We start from the raw sequence: 18,954 nt of genomic DNA on the forward strand, positions 1-18,954 counted from the left end.
ACTATGGGTCAGGACCCAATTTGGGTCACGGACCCGCCGTGGGGGGTGGGTCGCCAACTGGTCGTCATGGCAACTCATTACCGTGTTTTTTGTGAGTTTGGGTCCCAGGGAGACACAAAATGTATCTTTTGCGTCCCAAGATGAAAAAGTTTGGGAACCCCTGGTCTAATCAGTATATTTGTAGCCGTGACAGTGCAACTTGATTTAATATTAATTCTTCATCAGGGCACCTAGCTGGTAATGTTTGTGAATGTTTGAATTGAATATTGAATGTGATTAAAGTTGTTTGTTATATTTATTGATTATTGTATTCATTTTCTTCTTGGCCTCTATTACAGAACTACACAGACAATATGCAACATACATTCAAATAAACTTTGATGCATTGGTCTGGACTGTGGGATTTTTTTTTTATACAACCTGACTGTTGTACTGTGGCGGTTGTATTCTCCCTCAGTCTAACCAGCAGCAAAAAAAAAACACTTTAATAATGAGATGAAATGGAGAAAAGCAGTAAATATGTGAAGCATTTGTAGGCTACTTATACATGACGAAAACCATTACAAGATTCAAGATTCAAGATTCAAGTTTATTATTTGTCCCCGAAGGGCAATTTGTGTGCAGCAGATATAAAAAGCATAGCGAATACATGAAAAAACAAAAACATGAACAAATTAAAACAAACATGGAGCATGGCAGCAGTTTTCCAGCAGAAAAAGGATCAAGTAAACACAGGATAAAAGTAAAATAAAAACAAAATAAAAACACACCTCAAGGGATCTGTACGATGTACTTAAAAGTAGTAAAGACACGTACAATGTACTTAAAAGTAGTAAAAGACACGTACATGAACTTAAAAGTAATAAGAGTCCAGGGCTATTTGAGCTCACATAAATAGGTAGGTAAAAAATAAATAAAGATATATCTCGAATATAAAATATATAAAGAATATTTGTAGCAGCAATACCTACCTAAGAAGAGAGACAAGGAGAGAGAGTGCATCATCTCCTCCGCCCAGCAGCGTTTAAGCTGCACGAGAGACAGAGAAAAGAGAGCGAGACAGAGAGAGAGAGAGAGAGTGCACTATCTCCTCCTCTCAGCAGCATTTAAAGCTGTGATGGAAACAGGAACGAAAGACAATTTATATCTGTTTCTCGTAGCCCTCGGAACCTTTAGCCGAAGGCCCGAAGGGAGCAACACATACTCTGGACAGAGAGGATGAGTATCGTCCATGCGAATGGACATGGCCTTTTTAAGCACCTGTTTGTTAAAAATGTGGTCCAGGCTACTAAAATTTACTCCGGCTATTTTAGATGCCGCTCTCACGATCCTCCCGAGAGAGTTCCTCCCTTGAATACCAAGGTTTCCATACCAACAGATAATAGAGAATGAGATTACAGACTCGATATAGGCACAATAAAATAGTTTCATCAGAGTCCTGTCAACCTGGAATCTAGCAAGCTTACTTGATCAAAATAACAGAATGTTGATTGATTATTGGCACACACAAAAAGTGTCCATGATTGGCGTGGTGGCGCTATCTCGTTCTCTTCCCAAAGCTGAGATGATTGGACTGACATGGAGTCGCTTCCTTTCATCTCCGTGAAGAAAGTAAACACAGATATGTAAACACTGCCTCAACCTGAGGCTGAAACAAAACTAGCCGGCGGCATTCAACAGAGTGCGAATCGCAACCGCACTTGTTAAATATGAATTGTAATGTTTTATTTTAGTTCAATTCAGATCAGTTCAGTTTGAATCCAGTAGGTGGCGCTAATGCAACACTTTGGCTGCCAATCGCCGTAAAGAAGAAGAAGAACCGGGAAACACTCGTCATTTCTCAGAGAGTCGCGAGACAGACGATTCACCTCCTGCAGACCAAACCCACAACCAGCGTTGCCAGGTGTACGATAATTATCGTATTTGTACGATAATTTCACCTTCTGTACGATGTACGATCGATAATGCCAAAATTCCGAGAAAGTATGATAATTTGATCATTTTGTGACACTTAGTTGTAATCAATATACTAATATGGATCCTATGTTTGTTTATACACGTCTTCTCACAACGTCTTTGCAGTCAATCATGCATTCCCCTAGGACAGGGGTTCCCAAACTTTTCCGTCCAAGTAGCCTACCACTACATACCAAACCAAATTTCCCAGGGACCACTTCCACTGCGTATACCAACCCCCCTCCCCCCCCAAAATAAAATTAGCTGATGTAATCATGCAATAGCAGCAGAAAGGCTAAATGCCAATATAAGGCTATACTAGCTGGTTCAAAACGGACACACACGGACACACACACACACACACGCACACGCACACGCACACACCTGCCAACATTAGGCTGTGAAAAAGAGGACCCCTTCATCAGTGATGTCACTTTAGCAATTGTGATGTCATCAGTGATGGCACTTTAGCAATTGTATCAGTGATGTCACTCGAGCAATTGTGATGTCATCAGCGATTCCATTCGAGCAATTGTGATGTCATCAGTGATGTCATAAATCATTCCTGGCTGAGGCGATATAGTGGTGAAGCACGGCCAGAAAGCCATTAACAGAAGAAGAAGAAGGTGGAAGACGGCCACTGCTCCCTCCAAAAACGATCATTTTGACCCTCAGGTACAATAACTCAACATTTCCCACCTGGCAATACTGCCCACAAATTCCACGGGAGGACAGCAGCTACAGCAGGGAATACTGCCACTTCAACATGCTGCTGACTCCACACACTGAACAGGAGATTTAGAGAAACACGGCTCAAAGTGAAAGTAACTTTCCAGTGAACTTTCTAGAGGAGGGAGTGGAGCCACGTGACTGACTCACTTCCTGTTTGACTGGTCTGCCTGGTGAGTTTTCAGCTTCACTTAAGAGAGAAAATGGCTTCCTCATCAGAGAAGGATTTCTCCTGTTCCATCTGCCATGACATCTTTAAAGATCCTGTTGTCCTGTCATGCAGCCACAGCTTCTGTAAAGCCTGTCTGCAGCGCTGGTGGACAGAGAAACAAATACATGAGTGTCCACTTTGTAAGAAAATATCTTCACAAGGTGAACCACCCGTTAGCTTGGTGTTAAAGAACCTGTGTGAGGCTTTCTTACTGGAGAGAGCTCAGAGAGCTTCAGCAGGATCGGAGCTTCTCTGCAGTCTGCACTCTGAGAAACTCAAGCTCTTCTGTCTGGACCATCAGCAGCCAGTGTGTCTCGTCTGTCTGCATTCAAAAACACACACCAAACACAGAATCAGACCCATCGATGAAGCTGCACGAGATCACAAGAAGGATCTTCACGAATCACTGGAGCCCTTACAGGAGAAACTGGAGCTCTTTAATAAAGTTAAAGGAAACTGTGTTGAAACAGAAAAGCACATTAAGGTCCAGGCCCGACACACAGAGAGGCACATTAATGAGGAGTTTAAGAAGCTTCACCAGTTTCTCCAAGAGGAAGAGGAGGCCAGGATCGCTGCACTGAGGGAGGAAGAGGAGCAGAAGAGTCAGATGATGAAGGGGAAGATAAAGCGTCTGAGCAGAGAGATAGCAGCTCTCTCTGACACAATCACAGCCATACAGAAGGTGCTGACAGCAGAAGATGTCTCATTCCTGCTGAACTACAAAGCTACAGTGGAAATAGTCCGGCGCCCCCTGCTGGAGGATACAAAGCTGGACTCAGGAGCTCTGATAGACGAGGCCAAACACCTGGGCAACCTGAGCTTCACAGTCTGGGAGAAGATGAAGGAGATGGTCTCCTACACTCCTGTGATTCTGGACCCAAACACTGCTGGTACAGAACTCATCCTGTCTGAAGATCTGACTAGTGTGAGATGTGGAGAGAGACCCCTGCTTCCTGAAAACCCAGAAAGGATTGACTCCTCCTGGTCTCTCCTGGGCTCTGAGGGATTCATCTCAGGAACTCACAGCTGGGATGTTGAGGTTGGAGACAATACAGACTGGGAGCTGGGTGTGTTAGCAGAGTCTGTCCAGAGGAAGGAGGAGGACATACAGTCTGGATCATGGAGGATAGAATTATGGAATGGTGAATACAGAACACGCTCCCCACCAGATCCACGCACTGTTCTCCCAGTGAAGAATAACCCCCAGAGGATCAGAGTGCATCTGGACTGGGACAGAGGAGAACTGTCATTCTCTGATCCTGATACTAACACACACATACACACCTTCACACACACCTTCACTGAACGGCTGTTTCCATTATTTTACACTAAGGAAGAACTCCCTCTAAAGATTTTACCAGTGAAGGTCTCTGTAAAAGTGGACCAGCACAGTTAGAGATGCTGGTAGTGATTTTGGTTTCAGTGTGTAGAAGAGTTACTCACCTTAGAACACAGTTTCCCATGATCCTCTACTACTCCCTCCTTCTTGACCTTTCACCTGCCGCTCCGCCTCACTTGCCAGCTGTGTGTGATTAGGACTGATGTACTCACTTTGTCTAACAACTGTGTTCCTCCCAACAACCTTCCAACCAACCATTGATCCACTGTGCCTATAAATGAAGGTAATTGTTTACTGTTTGGATAGTAAAATATATTTTGATTAGCATGGATATTTGTTGTATTTGTTGGATATATGTATCTGATTCATGTCAGATGCTCCAAACTGGTGTTTCGATGTCAACTGTAATCATTCAGATTTGGCAGTTGTTCATAGTTGATATTTTTAGTTAGTTTATAGTCTAATCATTATATTTGTAGGCAACTGACAGTTCAACTTGATTCAATATCAATTCCTCACGTATACCAACCTGTAGTTTGTTTGTGAATGTTGGAATTGAATATTTAATTTTATTTTGAGATTAGATTTTGATGTTGAGTGTTTATTGATTATTGTATTCCTTTTCTTCTTGGCTTGTATTACAGAACCACATAGACAAATTATGCAACATACATTTAAATAAACTTTAACGCATTGATCTGGACTGTGGGACATTTTGTTTTAATACAATCTGACCGTTGTACCATGGTGCTGATAGTCTCCTGAACACACTGTAGAACCAACCCCTTTCTAATTGTGTTTGACTAACTTACTTTTGAGTGCAATCAGTCAAATACAAAGTGTAGGAAGGTGAGAAAACATGGCTTCTGATCACTGACGTGGGGATTTTGATTTTATTATAACTATAGTATCCAGCAATTGATTTGCAACATAAGCTACATAAGCTGCCTGATTAGGTAATAATAATATTGAGGGTTTAATATAATTTGTCATATAAAAGTAATTGTAGTTTAAAAACAACATTATAGCCTACTTACACAGTAGTAATTGCACAGTAATGTAATAAGTATTTTTTTTTTATTACATATACATTATGTATACATGTGTATGTATATGCATATATATACATGTGTATGTGTATATACTGTATATACATTTTGAACTCATTTATTACATTAACATTAGTTATTACATTATAGATTACGTTATTAAGGTTCCTATAGGTTTGAAGCTTGAAGCTTTGAAGGAGGCTCTACTCACTCTTTATTTTACAAACACTTATGGAAAAGAGAAATATTTCAGTTCTCATTGAAGCTGTGTTCTGCTAAAGAGCTGCTCAGGCTGTCTTTATTCAGAATGAAGATATCATTTATATGATTACAGTATGTTGTGCACTACATCAAACAGGTCTCCTCTTATAAATATCTAGGGGTCTACTTCGATAATCTGCTTAACTGGCAGACGCACGTGTCAAATATCTGCTCAAGGATTCATCAGCGCCTTCATTTTCTGCGGCGTCTGAGAGTCTTTGGAGTTGGTAGAAATATTATGATGATCTTTTATAGAGTGACCATTGAGTCGGTACTGCGCTATGGTATAACTAGTTGGTTCGGGAACCTAACGGTTCAATCAAAAGCCCAAAATAGTTAACTTGGTCAAGACAGCAGGGAAGGTAATGGGGCAGCCCCCACCCCCTGCCCCCCAGGACTTATATGTCCAGTCTACTATTCAGCAGGCCAACAACATCTTAGATGACCCCTCGCATGTGCTCAATTCCCAATTTGAGCTTCTAAACTCAGGAAGGAGGTACAGGGTCCCTCTCTGTTTGAGCTTCTAAACTCAGGAAGGAGGTACAGGGTCCCTCTCTGTTTCAGCTTCTAAACTCAGGAAGGAGGTACAGGGTCCCTCTCTGTTTCAGCTTCTAAACTCAGGAAGGAGGTACAGGGTCCCTCTCTGTTTCAGCTTCTAAACTCAGGAAGGAGGTACAGGGTCCCTCTCGGTTTCAGCTTCTAAACTCAGGAAGGAGGTACAGGGTCCCTCTCTGTTTCAGCTTCTAAACTCAGGAAGGAGGTACAGGGTCCCTCTCTGTTTCAGCTTCTAAACTCAGGAAGGAGGTACAGGGTCCCTCTCTGTTTCAGCTTCTAAACTCAGGAAGGAGGTACAGGGTCCCTCTCTGTTTCAGCATCTAAACTCAGGAAGGAGGTACAGGGTCCCTCTCTGTTTCAGCTTCTAAACTCAGGAAGGAGGTACAGGGTCCCTCTCTGTTTCAGCATCTAAACTCAGGAAGGAGGTACAGGGTCCCTCTCTGTTTCAGCTTCTAAACTCAGGAAGGAGGTACAGGGTCCCTCTCTGTTTCAGCTTCTAAACTCAGGAAGGAGGTACAGGGTCCCTCTCTGTTTCAGCTTCTAAACTCAGGAAGGAGGTACAGGGTCCCTCTCTGTTTCAGCTTCTAAACTCAGGAAGGAGGTACAGGGTCCCTCTCTGTTTCAGCTTCTAAACTCAGGAAGGAGGTACAGGGTCCCTCTCTGTTTCAGCTTCTAAACTCAGGAAGGAGGTACAGGGTTCCTCTCTGTTTCAGCTTCTAAACTCAGGAAGGAGGTACAGGGTTCCTCTCTGTTTCAGCTTCTAAACTCAGGAAGGAGGTACAGGGTCCCTCTCTGTTTCAGCTTCTAAACTCAGGAAGGAGGTACAGGGTTCCTCTCTGTTTCAGCTTCTAAACTCAGGAAGGAGGTACAGGGTTCCTCTCTGTTTCAGCTTCTAAACTCAGGAAGGAGGTACAGGGTCCCTCTCTGCAAACACAATCGCTATAAAAACTTGTTTATCCCTCAATCGATCAAGCTTATTAATGAGAAGCTGGGGGAGGGCAGACGGACACGTAGGACCTGAGAGCTCCTTGAATAGCGTGATATGGGCATAGCCGAGATACATTCCATTCATGTATCTATAATATGATTGTGTGTGTGTGTGTGTGTGTGTGTGTGTGTGTGTGTGTGTGTGTGTGTGTGTGTGTGTGTGTGTGTGTGTGTGTGTGTGTGTGAGAAATGCAACTCAAATGGGAGTATGAGTGAGAGTGCGTGTGGGTTGTAAGCATGTGTGAGGCATACTGTGCACTGTATATGAAATAGTAGATGTGCTGCTGCCCATGTTGTTGGGGCTGGTGTTGTTTTTCTTGCACTATTTTTGTATTGTGGTCCCTTGCAGCATGGGCCTGTCCTCCAAGACAAGTTTATCCTAAGGGAGACCAAATAAAATAATCTAATCTAATCTACGTACCCAATCCCATCTCAAATCCCCAGCCCTCCCTCACCTCCCCCCACATGTTGACCGACCCCCCCCCCACACACACACACACACACACACACACACATACCCATCACAGATCTCAAGGAAATGATTGAGATATAAACCCATAACTTTATTTGATAGGAACAAATGCATTCAACAGAGAATTCATTTAATACAGAGATGAAACAGAGAAAAGCAACAAATATGTGAAGCTGTAACCAACACGTTTGGTATTTTTACTGATACATGATGAAAACCATTACTGTAATTGACAATAAAGAAATATAATCAATACATTTTCTGTTTGACTAATAATTGAATTGGCTAATCGTTTCAGCACTATTAGGCAGTGTTTTGTGTTCCTGTGTGGCAGCATGTCAGTGTAGCCTATTGCCAGTTTGTCACAACACACCTTCCTACTTATTTTAGTTGTGATGCTTTTTTGCCTGCGTACTAAAACTGGTTGGATCACAGCCCAGAAAGTAATCAGATGAAAATGGGGAATATTCCAAATGCATAAAGTAAATTGCCAACGGAAACGGACGTCGGTGTGGAAAAACATTAAACAAAACAACCATTCATTCTGATTATTTTTGCAATGATTGCTGTCTTGCCTTACACTATTCCTCTTATTACACAGCACACACACCAGAGACGGAAATCATTTCAGATAAACTGTTGACTCGAAAAGATTTTTATTGCGGCAGTAACCAATCAGTAAATCTTTTTTTGCCACAAGGTGTCGCCAGTTCATCAATAAAGTGGACTGGACTTATTGACCGAGGAGTGATGCGTTTAGATGAGCAGACTGTCAGAATGTCTTCATTGGCCAAACACAATTGAGTTTTCAACACAGCTGCATAATAATAATACATTTTTGAATTACTGCTCCTGTGTGGAGATTTATGAAGACAAATAAATCTCTGCACCACAAAAGAAGGAAAGAAGGGGGTCTGGGTGTGTGTGACGTGTGTTTGTTATCTGATTATAGCTGCATCTAACCATCATTTTCATGGTCAATTATTTTCGCGATTGTCAGAAAATGGTGAAAAATGTCAGTGTTTCCCAAAGCCCAAGATGATGTTTGTTTTGTTCACAACCCAAAGATATTCAGTCATAGCGGAGTAAAGAAACCAGAAATATTCACATTTAAGAAGCTGGAATCAGAGATTATCTTTCTTTAAAAAAATACTCAAACCGATTAATTGATTATCAAAATATTTGTTGATTAATTGAGTAGTTGACAACTAATCGATTAATCGCTGTAGCTCTATATCTGATTGGCCTTGTCCTTGTGCTGCTCAGGTCACTGGTCCCAATTCGACCGCCAACAGCATCATGGCATCCTTCCATCAGCAGAGGCCTGAAGCGGCTCCACAAGGTCAGCCAGCCGGAAGTTCGCTCCAGGCTTTCTGTCCATCCACTGATCCATCACCTAATGTAATCATTTAATTCCAAATGTATTTCTCTGTCTAGACGCTGAGATCCTCACGCCTCCAAAGATGAGAAACGGGGTCAAGTGGAAGCTCGCTATTCTCAAGTAGAACTGCTTTGTTTTTGTTTTTTAACTGTAAAGTAAAAATTATGTATTAATAAAGGTTAATTTAAAACAGCTCACCTAGCCAATGTCTTTAATCCTCTACATGATAGAAACATAAAATGCATGATTGTTTTAAAGGGAAAATCCAACTAAAATAAACACTTAAAAGAAGAGAAAATAAACAAAATGTTGTTCTGACTCCAGTAGTTAGTTGTGCTTTTCTTCTTGATGGATAAACGGTCAATCGTAGATGAGGTGAGGTCACCTCCAGATGTTTCCAGCAGCTCCAGTGGAGTTTGATATGAGAAGATGTTTCAGGATGTCAAACATGTTTGGTAAACGTCAGGTTTTGGTGTCAGTCCCTCACAATCAAAGAGCGAGGGGCTTATTTCTGGAGATGCCATTTTGCACCAAGAGACGTTCAACATCCATCGTAGAAGAGAGAGCCGTTTCTCCACACAGGAGCAGGAGAGAGACCAGCATGCACTGCAGCAGAGGTTGGGGAATGAAAAATCCATACATTTGATGAGCAAGTGGCTGTGTTAAACCCTGGAAAACAAGAGGAATGGTTTAAATTAGACATTTTTAATCTGATTTTAGGTTTTATTTTGTTTTTTCTTTGACATGCAAAAAGTCTTCAGAAACATCTGTCAGTAGTTTTCACATTTATTAGGTTTGGGAAAATGTTTATTTTTCATTTTCCCAACAGCAGATTAAAATGACTTTGAATAATCTTTGAATCTGAACTTGTAGAAAAATATCATTTAATGTCATAGCCTATACATTGGCATCAACCGGTTCTCCTTTTAAAACTCAGAATTTTTGCTGACAACTTTAAATCCACAATTTGAACATTTATTTGGGCAAGACTCTCCATACAGAAATAGAAATTCTATTTTGGATGGGCCAGTACAAAATTGGGCGGGCCCACTTGCCCCAGGGGCGGGGAGGGGGGGGGGTTATAAAAACATTGTATTGGCTCTACAGCACACCGCACTATTAAAACACCTGGGTTTATAGGCTACATAGGTTCAAAAACTGATTTTGCTAGCGGGTTTGGGTAGCAAATTTTGATTTCCCTGATCTAAATATGTGCAATTTCAAGACATTTGGAAAGACGGCAAAAACAATAGCTTTGAAACCAATCAAACCATAGCCCAGGGGGCAATACCTACAATAGGCCTACATTACAACTGGAACTTAATGCACCTTACTTTTATTATTGCTATTATTATTACTCACACTGCTGTAGCATATAATATAGCCTAATATTAAGTAGTCTACCTTATATTGTCACTAATACTCAATATTTTTTGATAAAGATTGTAGGTGTAGCAGAACTGACACTTTTAGTAGCCTATTTCTATTTTATTGTCTTAATAATCCAATTCTTCACAATGTCTCTGTTTATATAGCTATTTTCCCTACCTGAATGTGAGCGATCAATATAGATTTCTGACTGATTCTGAACAGCAGAGTTAAATGTTGGAATGAATGATCCTCCACACTATCTGTTTTGTTTCTGTCTGCTTTTCGTAGGCTACCTGCTCTTGCTCCCATCGTCTCTCTCTCTCTCTCTCTCTCTCTCTCTCTCTCTCTCTCTCTCTCTCTCTCTCTCTCTCCCCTCTCTCTCCCCTCTCTCTCTCTCTCTCTCTCTCTCCCCTCTCTCTCTGTCCCCCCCCCCCCCCTCTCTCTCTCTCTCTCTCTCTCTCTCTCATCTTGTCGTGTATCTCTTCCCAAAGCTGAGATCATTGACTGACACGTCTCCGTGAACAACACTATGTGGGCTAAATGCTGCCTCAACCTGAGACTGAAACAAAAGTCGCGACCGCACATCCACCTCTTATTAACAACTATAAGTAAACTATTTGATTTTAGTTCAATTCAGATCAGTTCAGTTTGAATCCAGTAGTTGGCGGTAATGCAACTTTGGCTGCCAACCGCCGTAAAAAATAAACAGAAGAAGAAGAAGAACCAGGAACTCGCCGTTCCTGCCCGAGAGAGAGTCAACGATAAGATTCACATCCAGGCTCCAGCCCAAACCCACACCTTCCACTGAGGGAGGACAGCTACAGCAGGAATACTGCAAAACCGCTGCTGTCTCCACACTGAACAGGAGAAACACGGCTCAAAGTGAAAGTAACTTTCCAGTTAACTTTCTAGAGGAGGGAGTGGAGCCACGTGACTGACTCACGTTGAGTGTTTTTGACTGGTCTGCCTGGTGAGTTTTCAGATTCACTCCGGGAGAAAATGGCTTCCTCATCAGAGAAGGATTTCTCCTGTTCCATCTGCCATGATATCTTTAAAGATCCTGTCGTCCTGTCATGCAGCCACAGCTTCTGTAAAGCCTGTCTGCAGAGATGGTGGACAGAGAAACAAATACATGAGTGTCCAATTTGTAAGAAAATATCTTCACAAGGTGAACCACCCGTTAGCTTGGTGTTAAAGAACCTGTGTGAGGCTTTCTTACTGGAGAGAGATCAGAGAGTTTCAGCAGGATCTGAGCTTCTCTGCAGTCTGCACTCTGAGAAACTCAAGCTCTTCTGTCTAGACCATCAGCAGCCAGTGTGTCTCGTCTGTCTGCATTCAGAAACACACACCAAACACAGAATCAGACCCATCGATGAAGCTGCACGAGATCACAAGAAGAAACTTCAGGAATCACTGGAGCCCTTAAAGGAGATACTGAAGCTCTTTAATAAAGTGAAAGGAAACTGTGTTGAAACAGCAAAGCACATTAAGGTCCAGGCCCAACACGCAGAGAAGCAGATTAATGAGAAGTTTAAGAAGCTTCACCAGTTTCTCCAAGAGGAAGAGGAGGCCAGGATCACTGCACTGAGGGAGGAAGAGGAGCAGAAGAGTCAGATGATGAAGGAGAAGATAAAGCTTCTGAGCAGAGAGATAGCAGCTCTCTCTGACACAATCACAGCCATACAGAAGGTGCTGAGAGCTGAAAATGTCTCATTCCTGCTGAACTACAAGGCTACAGTGGAAAGAGTCCAGCGCCCCCTGCTGGAGGATCTACAGCTGGACTCAGGAGCTCTGATAAACGAGGCCAAACACCTGGGCAACCTGAGCTTCACAGTCTGGGAGAAGATGAAGGAGATGGTCTCCTACACTCCTGTGATTCTGGACCCAAACAGTGCCGGTACAGAACTCATCCTGTCTGAAGATCTGACCAGTGTGAGAGGTGCAGAAGAGGAGCAGCAGCTTCCTGAAAACCCACAAAGGATGGACTCCTGCTCTGTCCTGGGCTCTGAGGGATTTAACTCAGGAACTCGCAGCTGGGATGTTGAGGTTGGTGACAGTACAGCCTGGGAGCTGGGTGTGTTACCAGAGTCTGTCCAGAGGAAGGAGGACATACAGTCTGGATCATGGAGGATAGAATTATATGATGGTAAATACATAAGATCCTCCCCACCAGATGAATGCATTGTTCTCCCAGTGAAGAATAACCCCCAGAGGATCAGAGTGCATCTGGACTGGGACAGAGGAGAACTGTCATTCTCTGATCCTGATACTAACACACACATACACACCTTCACACACACCTTCACTGACAGGCTGTTTCCATACTTTTACACTCGGCGAGAACTACTAAAGATTTTACCAGTGAAGGTCTCTGTAAAAGTGGACCAGCACAGTTAGAGATGCTGGCAGTGATTTTGGTTTCAGTGTGTAGAAAATAGGTAGGCTACTGTAGAACTCAGGTTCCCATGATCCTCTCTCTGATTCCTGTTAGATGCTCTAAACTGGTGTTTATATGTCAGCTGTAATCCAGATATGGCAGTTGATATTTTTAGTTAGTTTATAGTCTAATCAGTATATTTGTAGGTAAGTGACAGTTCAACTTGATTCAATATTAATAATTCCTCACGTACCAACCTGTAGCTGGTAATATTTGTGAATGTGTGAATTGGATATTGAATTAGATTTTGATGTTGAGTGTTGTTTATTGATTATTGCTGCGTGAAGGACCGAGCCTTCGTGGTGCGCATGTATGTCTGATCTCATTAAAGTTGTGTTGTGCTAAAGAGCTGCCCAGGCTGTCTTTATTCACAATGAAGATATTAATATGATAACAGTATGTTGTGTTACTACAGTATACATATACCCAATCCCATCTCAAATCCCAGCCCTCCCTCACCTCTCAAGGACATGTTTGAGATTTAAACCCATAACTTTATTTGATAGGAACAAATGCATTAAACAGAATTAATTTAATAAAGAGAGAAAAGCAGCAAATTTGTGAAGCTGTAACCAACATGTTTGGTATTTTTACTGATACATGATGAAAAACATTAATTGATAATACAAATTATTAGGGCTGTGCCGATTCACTTATCTCCCGATTCGATACTATCACGATACTTTGGTGCCGATTCGATATATATTGCGATTCACGATTATTGCGATTCTACGATTATTGCGATTCGATATTACGATTTATTGCGATTTTTGTTTATTTTTTTCTTTTATTTTTTCAGTTTGTTTGCTTTTTTACACTAGATTAGAACATGGGAAAAGTTGAATCATACACTAGAGACTGTATATTATATATCATGAGTAGGGCTGGGCGATATAGTTAAAAACAGGGGCGGACTGGGATCATAATTCAGGCCGGGCATTAGATACCAAGCAGGCCAGGCCGATATGGGCCAACGCGCGTGAAATTTGGGCCGTTTGAAGCCAGATTTGGGCCGTTTGAAGTCCAATTTTACAATGAGATGCACCCACTTTAACCCTGAAGTGTAATTATTACTTCAGACTAACTAATAAAGTAATAAAACCACTAGTAAACCAGTAGGCGGCGCCTAGCCTGCTGTTCAGTGAGTGGCCTGACTGCAAGCACCAAAAAAAAAAAAAAAAAAAAAAAAAAAAAAAAATTTAATTTGCGATTATCGATTCTGGAATAAAAGATCGATCCAAAAAATCGTGACATTAAAAATCGCGATACTTAGGTGAATCGATTTTTTCTCCCACCCCTACAAATTATACTCATATCTAACACATTTTCTGTTTGACTAATAATTCAATTGGCTAATAGTTTCAGCACTATTAGGCAGTAATTTGTGTTCCTGTGTGGCAGAATGTCAGTGTAGCCTAGTGCTTTTTTACCTGCATACTAAAACTGGATCACAGCCCAGAAAGTAGTCAGATGAAAATGGGGAATATTCCAAATGCATCAAAAAGTAAATTGCCAACTGAAACATGCTGTGGAAAAACATACATTAAACTAAACAACCATTCAGTCTGATTATTTTGCGATGATTGCTGTCTTGCCTTACACTTCTTACACAGCACACACACTAGGCAGAAATCATTTGACACAAACTGTCAAAATGATTTTATTGCAGCAGTAACCAATCAGTAACTTCTCTTTGCCACAATGTGTCGCCAGTTCATCAATAAAGAGGACTGGACTTATTGTGTGATTGTGTGTGTGTGTGTGTGTGTGTGTGTGTGTGTGTGTGTGTGTGTGATCTGGTTAGGGCTGCATCTAACGATCATTTTCATGGTCAATTATTTTCAATCAATTTCGATTAATTGTCATAAAATGTCGATCAGTGTTTCCCAAAGCGCAAGATGACGGTGCTCAAATGCCTTGTCTTTTTCACAACCCAAATATATTTAGTTTACTGTCATAGCGAATTAAAGAAACCAGAAAATATTCACATATGAAGCTGGAATCAGAGATGATCTTTCTTTAAAAAATATATATTTGTTGATTAATTGAATAGTTGACAACTAATGGATTAATCGCTGCAGCTCTATATCTGATTCCCATTGTTCTTGTGCTGCTCAGGTCACTGGTCCCAACTCGACCGCCAACAGCATCATGGCGTCCTTCCAGCAGCAGAGGCCTGCAGCAGCTCCACAAGGTCAGCCAGCCGGAAGTTCGTTCCATGTTTTCTGCCCATCCACTGATCCATCACCTAATGTAATCATTTAATTCCAAATGTATTTCTCTGTCTAGACGCTGAGATCCTCACGCCTCCAAAGATGAGAAGTGTCAAGTGGAAGCTCGCTGTTCTCAAGTAGAACTGCTTTGTTTTTGTTTTGTTTTTAACTGTCAACTAAAAAGGTATCTATTAATAAAGGTTAATTTAAAACATCTCACCTAGCCAACGAACCAACGTCTTTAATCCTCACAGTTGCATGATAGAGAAAATCCACCTAAAATACTTAAATACTTAAAAGAAGAGAAAATAAACTAAATGTTGTTCTGACTAGTAGTTAGTTGTGCTTTTCTTCTTGATGGATAAACGGTCAATCGTAGATGAGGTGACGTCACCTCCAGATGTTTCCAGCAGCTCCAGTGGAGTTTGATATGAGAAGATGTTTCAGGATGTCAAACATGTTTGCTAAACGTCAGGTTTTGGTGTCAGTCCCTCACAATCAAAGAGCGAGGACTTCTTTCTACAGCCGCCATTTTGCACCAAGAGACGTTCAACAATCACACAGAGAGAGATCCATCGTAGAAGAGGAGAGAGAGCAGTTTCTCCACACAGGAGCAGGAGAGAGACCAGCATGCACTGCAGCAGAGGTTGGGGAATGAAAACTTGGTAAATTTGATGAGAAAATGTGTGTTACACCCTGGAAAACAAGAGGAATGGTGAAACATTTAGAATCAGATTTTCTTTCCTTTTACATGTAAGAAGTCTTGAGAAACTGTTACTGTCAAGAGATTTCACATTTGTTTTACTTTTCATTTTCCAAAGAGCAGATTAATGACGTTCAATTAAAGGAATCTAAACTTGCATAATCCATATCTAAACAGCAGAAATATTGATCAATGACTTCAATGGCATCAACCGGTTTTCCTTTTAAAACTTGCTGACCACTTTAAATTCACAATTTGTCAACTTTTATTTGAGCAAAACTCTCCTCCATACAGGCAAACCAGTTTGTCACTGCGGTGTCAAGTGAGATGCACCAGGTGGCGCTCCAGCTCTACTCTTCACACAAAGGTAAAGCTGCCAACACTCTGATCTGGTTCACTTTGACATCAGTATTTGTGCAGAATGTGAAACGCACTGGTGTGATATACTGACAATCTATACTCAAGTAAAAGTACAATTACTCCCATTTAAAAAAAAAAAAAAAAAAAAGCAAAATTGAAAATTAGCATTTGAGAAACCTACAAGTAAAAGTTTAACAAATAAAAAATAAATACCTAATAAATCACTCAAAGTACAAGTTACTTTCCATTTTAATATTTATCCAGTGGAGAGAAGAAGAAGAAAACACGTCACATATTCTCTGATCCTGATCTTTAACTTCAGTTGGCTATATTTGAATACATGATAAAGACAAAGCAGGAAAAATACAACCTGTTAATGTAGCTTGATAAAGAAACCCCCAAAGGGGAAAAAACAAGATGACAAACAGAATAAATTACATCAAAATGATTCAAAACAACAACAGTGCAGAAATAACAAGGGAATACATGGAGACATCTGTAGTAGTTGTACAATGAAGGGAGAAGAGAAAAATGAAGACGGCAGATACATTTGGTCAAAGTGATCATTTCTTAGGCATTGGTCACAAGACCAGCAGTTTAAAGGGAACATTGATTCTGGTGATTCTGTTTTATATTTTTGTTTTTCCATTCTAATTAAAAACTACAAGATCACATTTAGATTGATTTATGCTCTGACGCTCAGGCTTTGTTAATGTGAGTTCATGATTAGTCTGCTGTCGTACAAAAACATGTTAGTCGTAATAGTAGCTGTAGTCATTAGTAGTAGTAGTGAATCAATGCATTTTGTTTTACGTGTCATGTCACCTACACTATATGTAGCCCCTCCCACATGAGATTATAAAGCACATCAGATCAAATAAATTAATAAACTAAATTTCAGTTTGCTATGTTATACTGAAACCAGCGATTCTCCAACCCTTTTCATATCAAGGACCCCTAATTTAGTTCACATGAGAGATTATGAGTTTTTGTCTTTCGGACCCAATCTGAGAATATTGTTGTTGTCAGATACTGTATGACTTTGTCCAGAAAACTATCTGTATATCGTAAAGAGATAACGGTGAAACTAAGATGAAAACAGTCGTCTTTCTAATTGTATCAGCTTCTTGTAAATTAAGTAATGCTGAAGTTTAACAATTCATCTGTTTGCTGCAGGACCCTCTGGAACGCCCTCAAGGAGCCCTAGTGGTCCCCGCACCCCCACGTTGAGAACCACTGCTGTAAACAATACTCTACTCATTACAGTAAGTACATTAAGTACATTCCGGTACTGTAATACTCAATATGGCAAGAAGAATACCCATAGAAAAGAAAAGAAAAAGACTGTCTTCCTTCGAGCTCAAGCTTTTTCTAAATAGTCGGCAATTTAAAAAGATTCAACGTCCAAACAGCCATGAAACTAGAGCCTCTGTGTCCTGCATATAAGGAGCATACACTTTATTAAACGGTCACATACCTAAAGTAGTAGTAGACCAATTTTTGTGTGAGGTTGAGGTGTGCAGTGGCGGACTGCATAATCGGGCACGTCGGGCAAATGCCCGGTGGCCTGGCCTGGCCTGGCCTGCCAAAAAAAAAAAAAATTTTTTTTTTTTTTTTTTTTTTTTTGCAAGCCAGGCCAGGCCACTCACTGAACAGCAGGCCAGGCGCCGCCTACTGGTTTACTAGTGGTTTTATTACTTTATTCAGGTTTAAAGTGGGTGCATCTCATTGTAAAATTGGACTTGGCCCAAATTGGGCTTCAAACGGCCCAAATTGGGCTTCAAACGGCCCAAATCGGGCTTCAAACAGCCCAAATCTGGCTTTAAACGACCCAAATCTGGCTTCAAACGGCCCAAATTGGGCTTCAAACGGCCCAAATTGAGCTTCAAACGCCCCAAATTTTCCGCCGGCGCCCTTCGGACGCCGGCACGCGCGTCGGCCCGTATCGGCCTGGCCTGCTTGGTATCTAATGCCCGGCCTGAATTATGATCCCAGTCCGCCCCTGGAGGTGTGTGTGTGTGTGTGTGTGTGTGTGTGTGTGTGTGTGTGTGTGTGTGTGTGTGTCTGTGTGTTGTGTTCACAATCTGCTTCATGTTCTGGGTCGATATTTTATTTTAAATTGATGAGCTTAGATTTATTGTCATTGTGAATGGAACTGAGTCAGGATCCTCTGTCAGTTTAACATCAGTCAGTCAGTTCATATGATCTTATTATATATAATAATATACTGTATATGTACGTATATTATATATTTCATGATATTATGTTGACACATTTCATGACTGTCAGCAGTATCGTAACAACGGTAAGCAAATCCATACATGTAATAATCCATACAGTCTACTAACATGGGTTTACAATATGACCATACACGCTATAATTACACATCCTTCTTCTAGTGTTCTACTTTAGAAATATTCAATTTTATTGCCTATTTCCCCTGTTCATTTTGTCTATTTCTCCGTGTCTTTTCCTATTTCGCCTATTTCCCCATGCTATTTAATAATAATAATAATAATAATAATAATAATACTAATAATAATAATAATATAATAATAAGTATACTATCTAGCAGCAGGTGGCACCAGTGACCACGTGTTAAACAACAGGCGGTTGGTCTGCTGCTCTCCTCTTGTTAAATGAGGTTTAACATTAGCGTCTAGTTTGTTTGAATCAGTGTCAGATCAAAGTGTTTCTCTTGTAATCTATCAGAAGAAATATCAACTTGTGTATTAAGTTACATTCATAAATGATGAAAGCAAGCAGTTTGATGGAGAAGGGATTTCACAGCTTCTGTGTTTTGTGGTTTTGGAGGATTGTTACATTAATTTACATTCAGTTTATTGTATTGCAAAACCCACTGCTACATGTTTTTCTGGACAGATGTAAAAGAACAGGGGACATCAATACCAAAACAAAACAATAGGTAC

The 18,954-nt window shown here is 40.9% G+C and overlaps 2 protein-coding genes across 2 annotated transcripts; both read left to right on the top strand.

Moving 5' to 3' along the window:
• Positions 1-2,888: 2,888 nt before the first annotated feature.
• Positions 2,889-4,292, top strand: LOC310790477 (E3 ubiquitin-protein ligase TRIM39-like; the record flags this gene model as incomplete). Its single annotated transcript, XM_083652171.1, has 1 exon — positions 2,889-4,292. The coding sequence occupies one exon, from the start codon at positions 2,889-2,891 to the stop codon at positions 4,290-4,292; it is 1,404 nt and encodes a 467-aa protein (XP_083508297.1).
• Positions 4,293-11,101: 6,809 nt separating this feature from the next.
• LOC310790478 (E3 ubiquitin-protein ligase TRIM39-like) lies at positions 11,102-13,035 on the top strand. Its single transcript, XM_083652172.1, has one exon. The coding sequence runs from the start codon at positions 11,311-11,313 to the stop codon at positions 12,706-12,708; it is 1,398 nt and encodes a 465-aa protein (XP_083508298.1). The 5' UTR covers positions 11,102-11,310; the 3' UTR covers positions 12,709-13,035.
• Positions 13,036-18,954: the final 5,919 nt, after the last annotated feature.

The sequence above is a fragment of the Poromitra crassiceps genome, assembly GCF_964638095.1.
Source record: "Poromitra crassiceps genome assembly, chromosome: 15".
Taxonomy (NCBI): Eukaryota; Metazoa; Chordata; class Actinopteri; order Beryciformes; family Melamphaidae; genus Poromitra; species Poromitra crassiceps.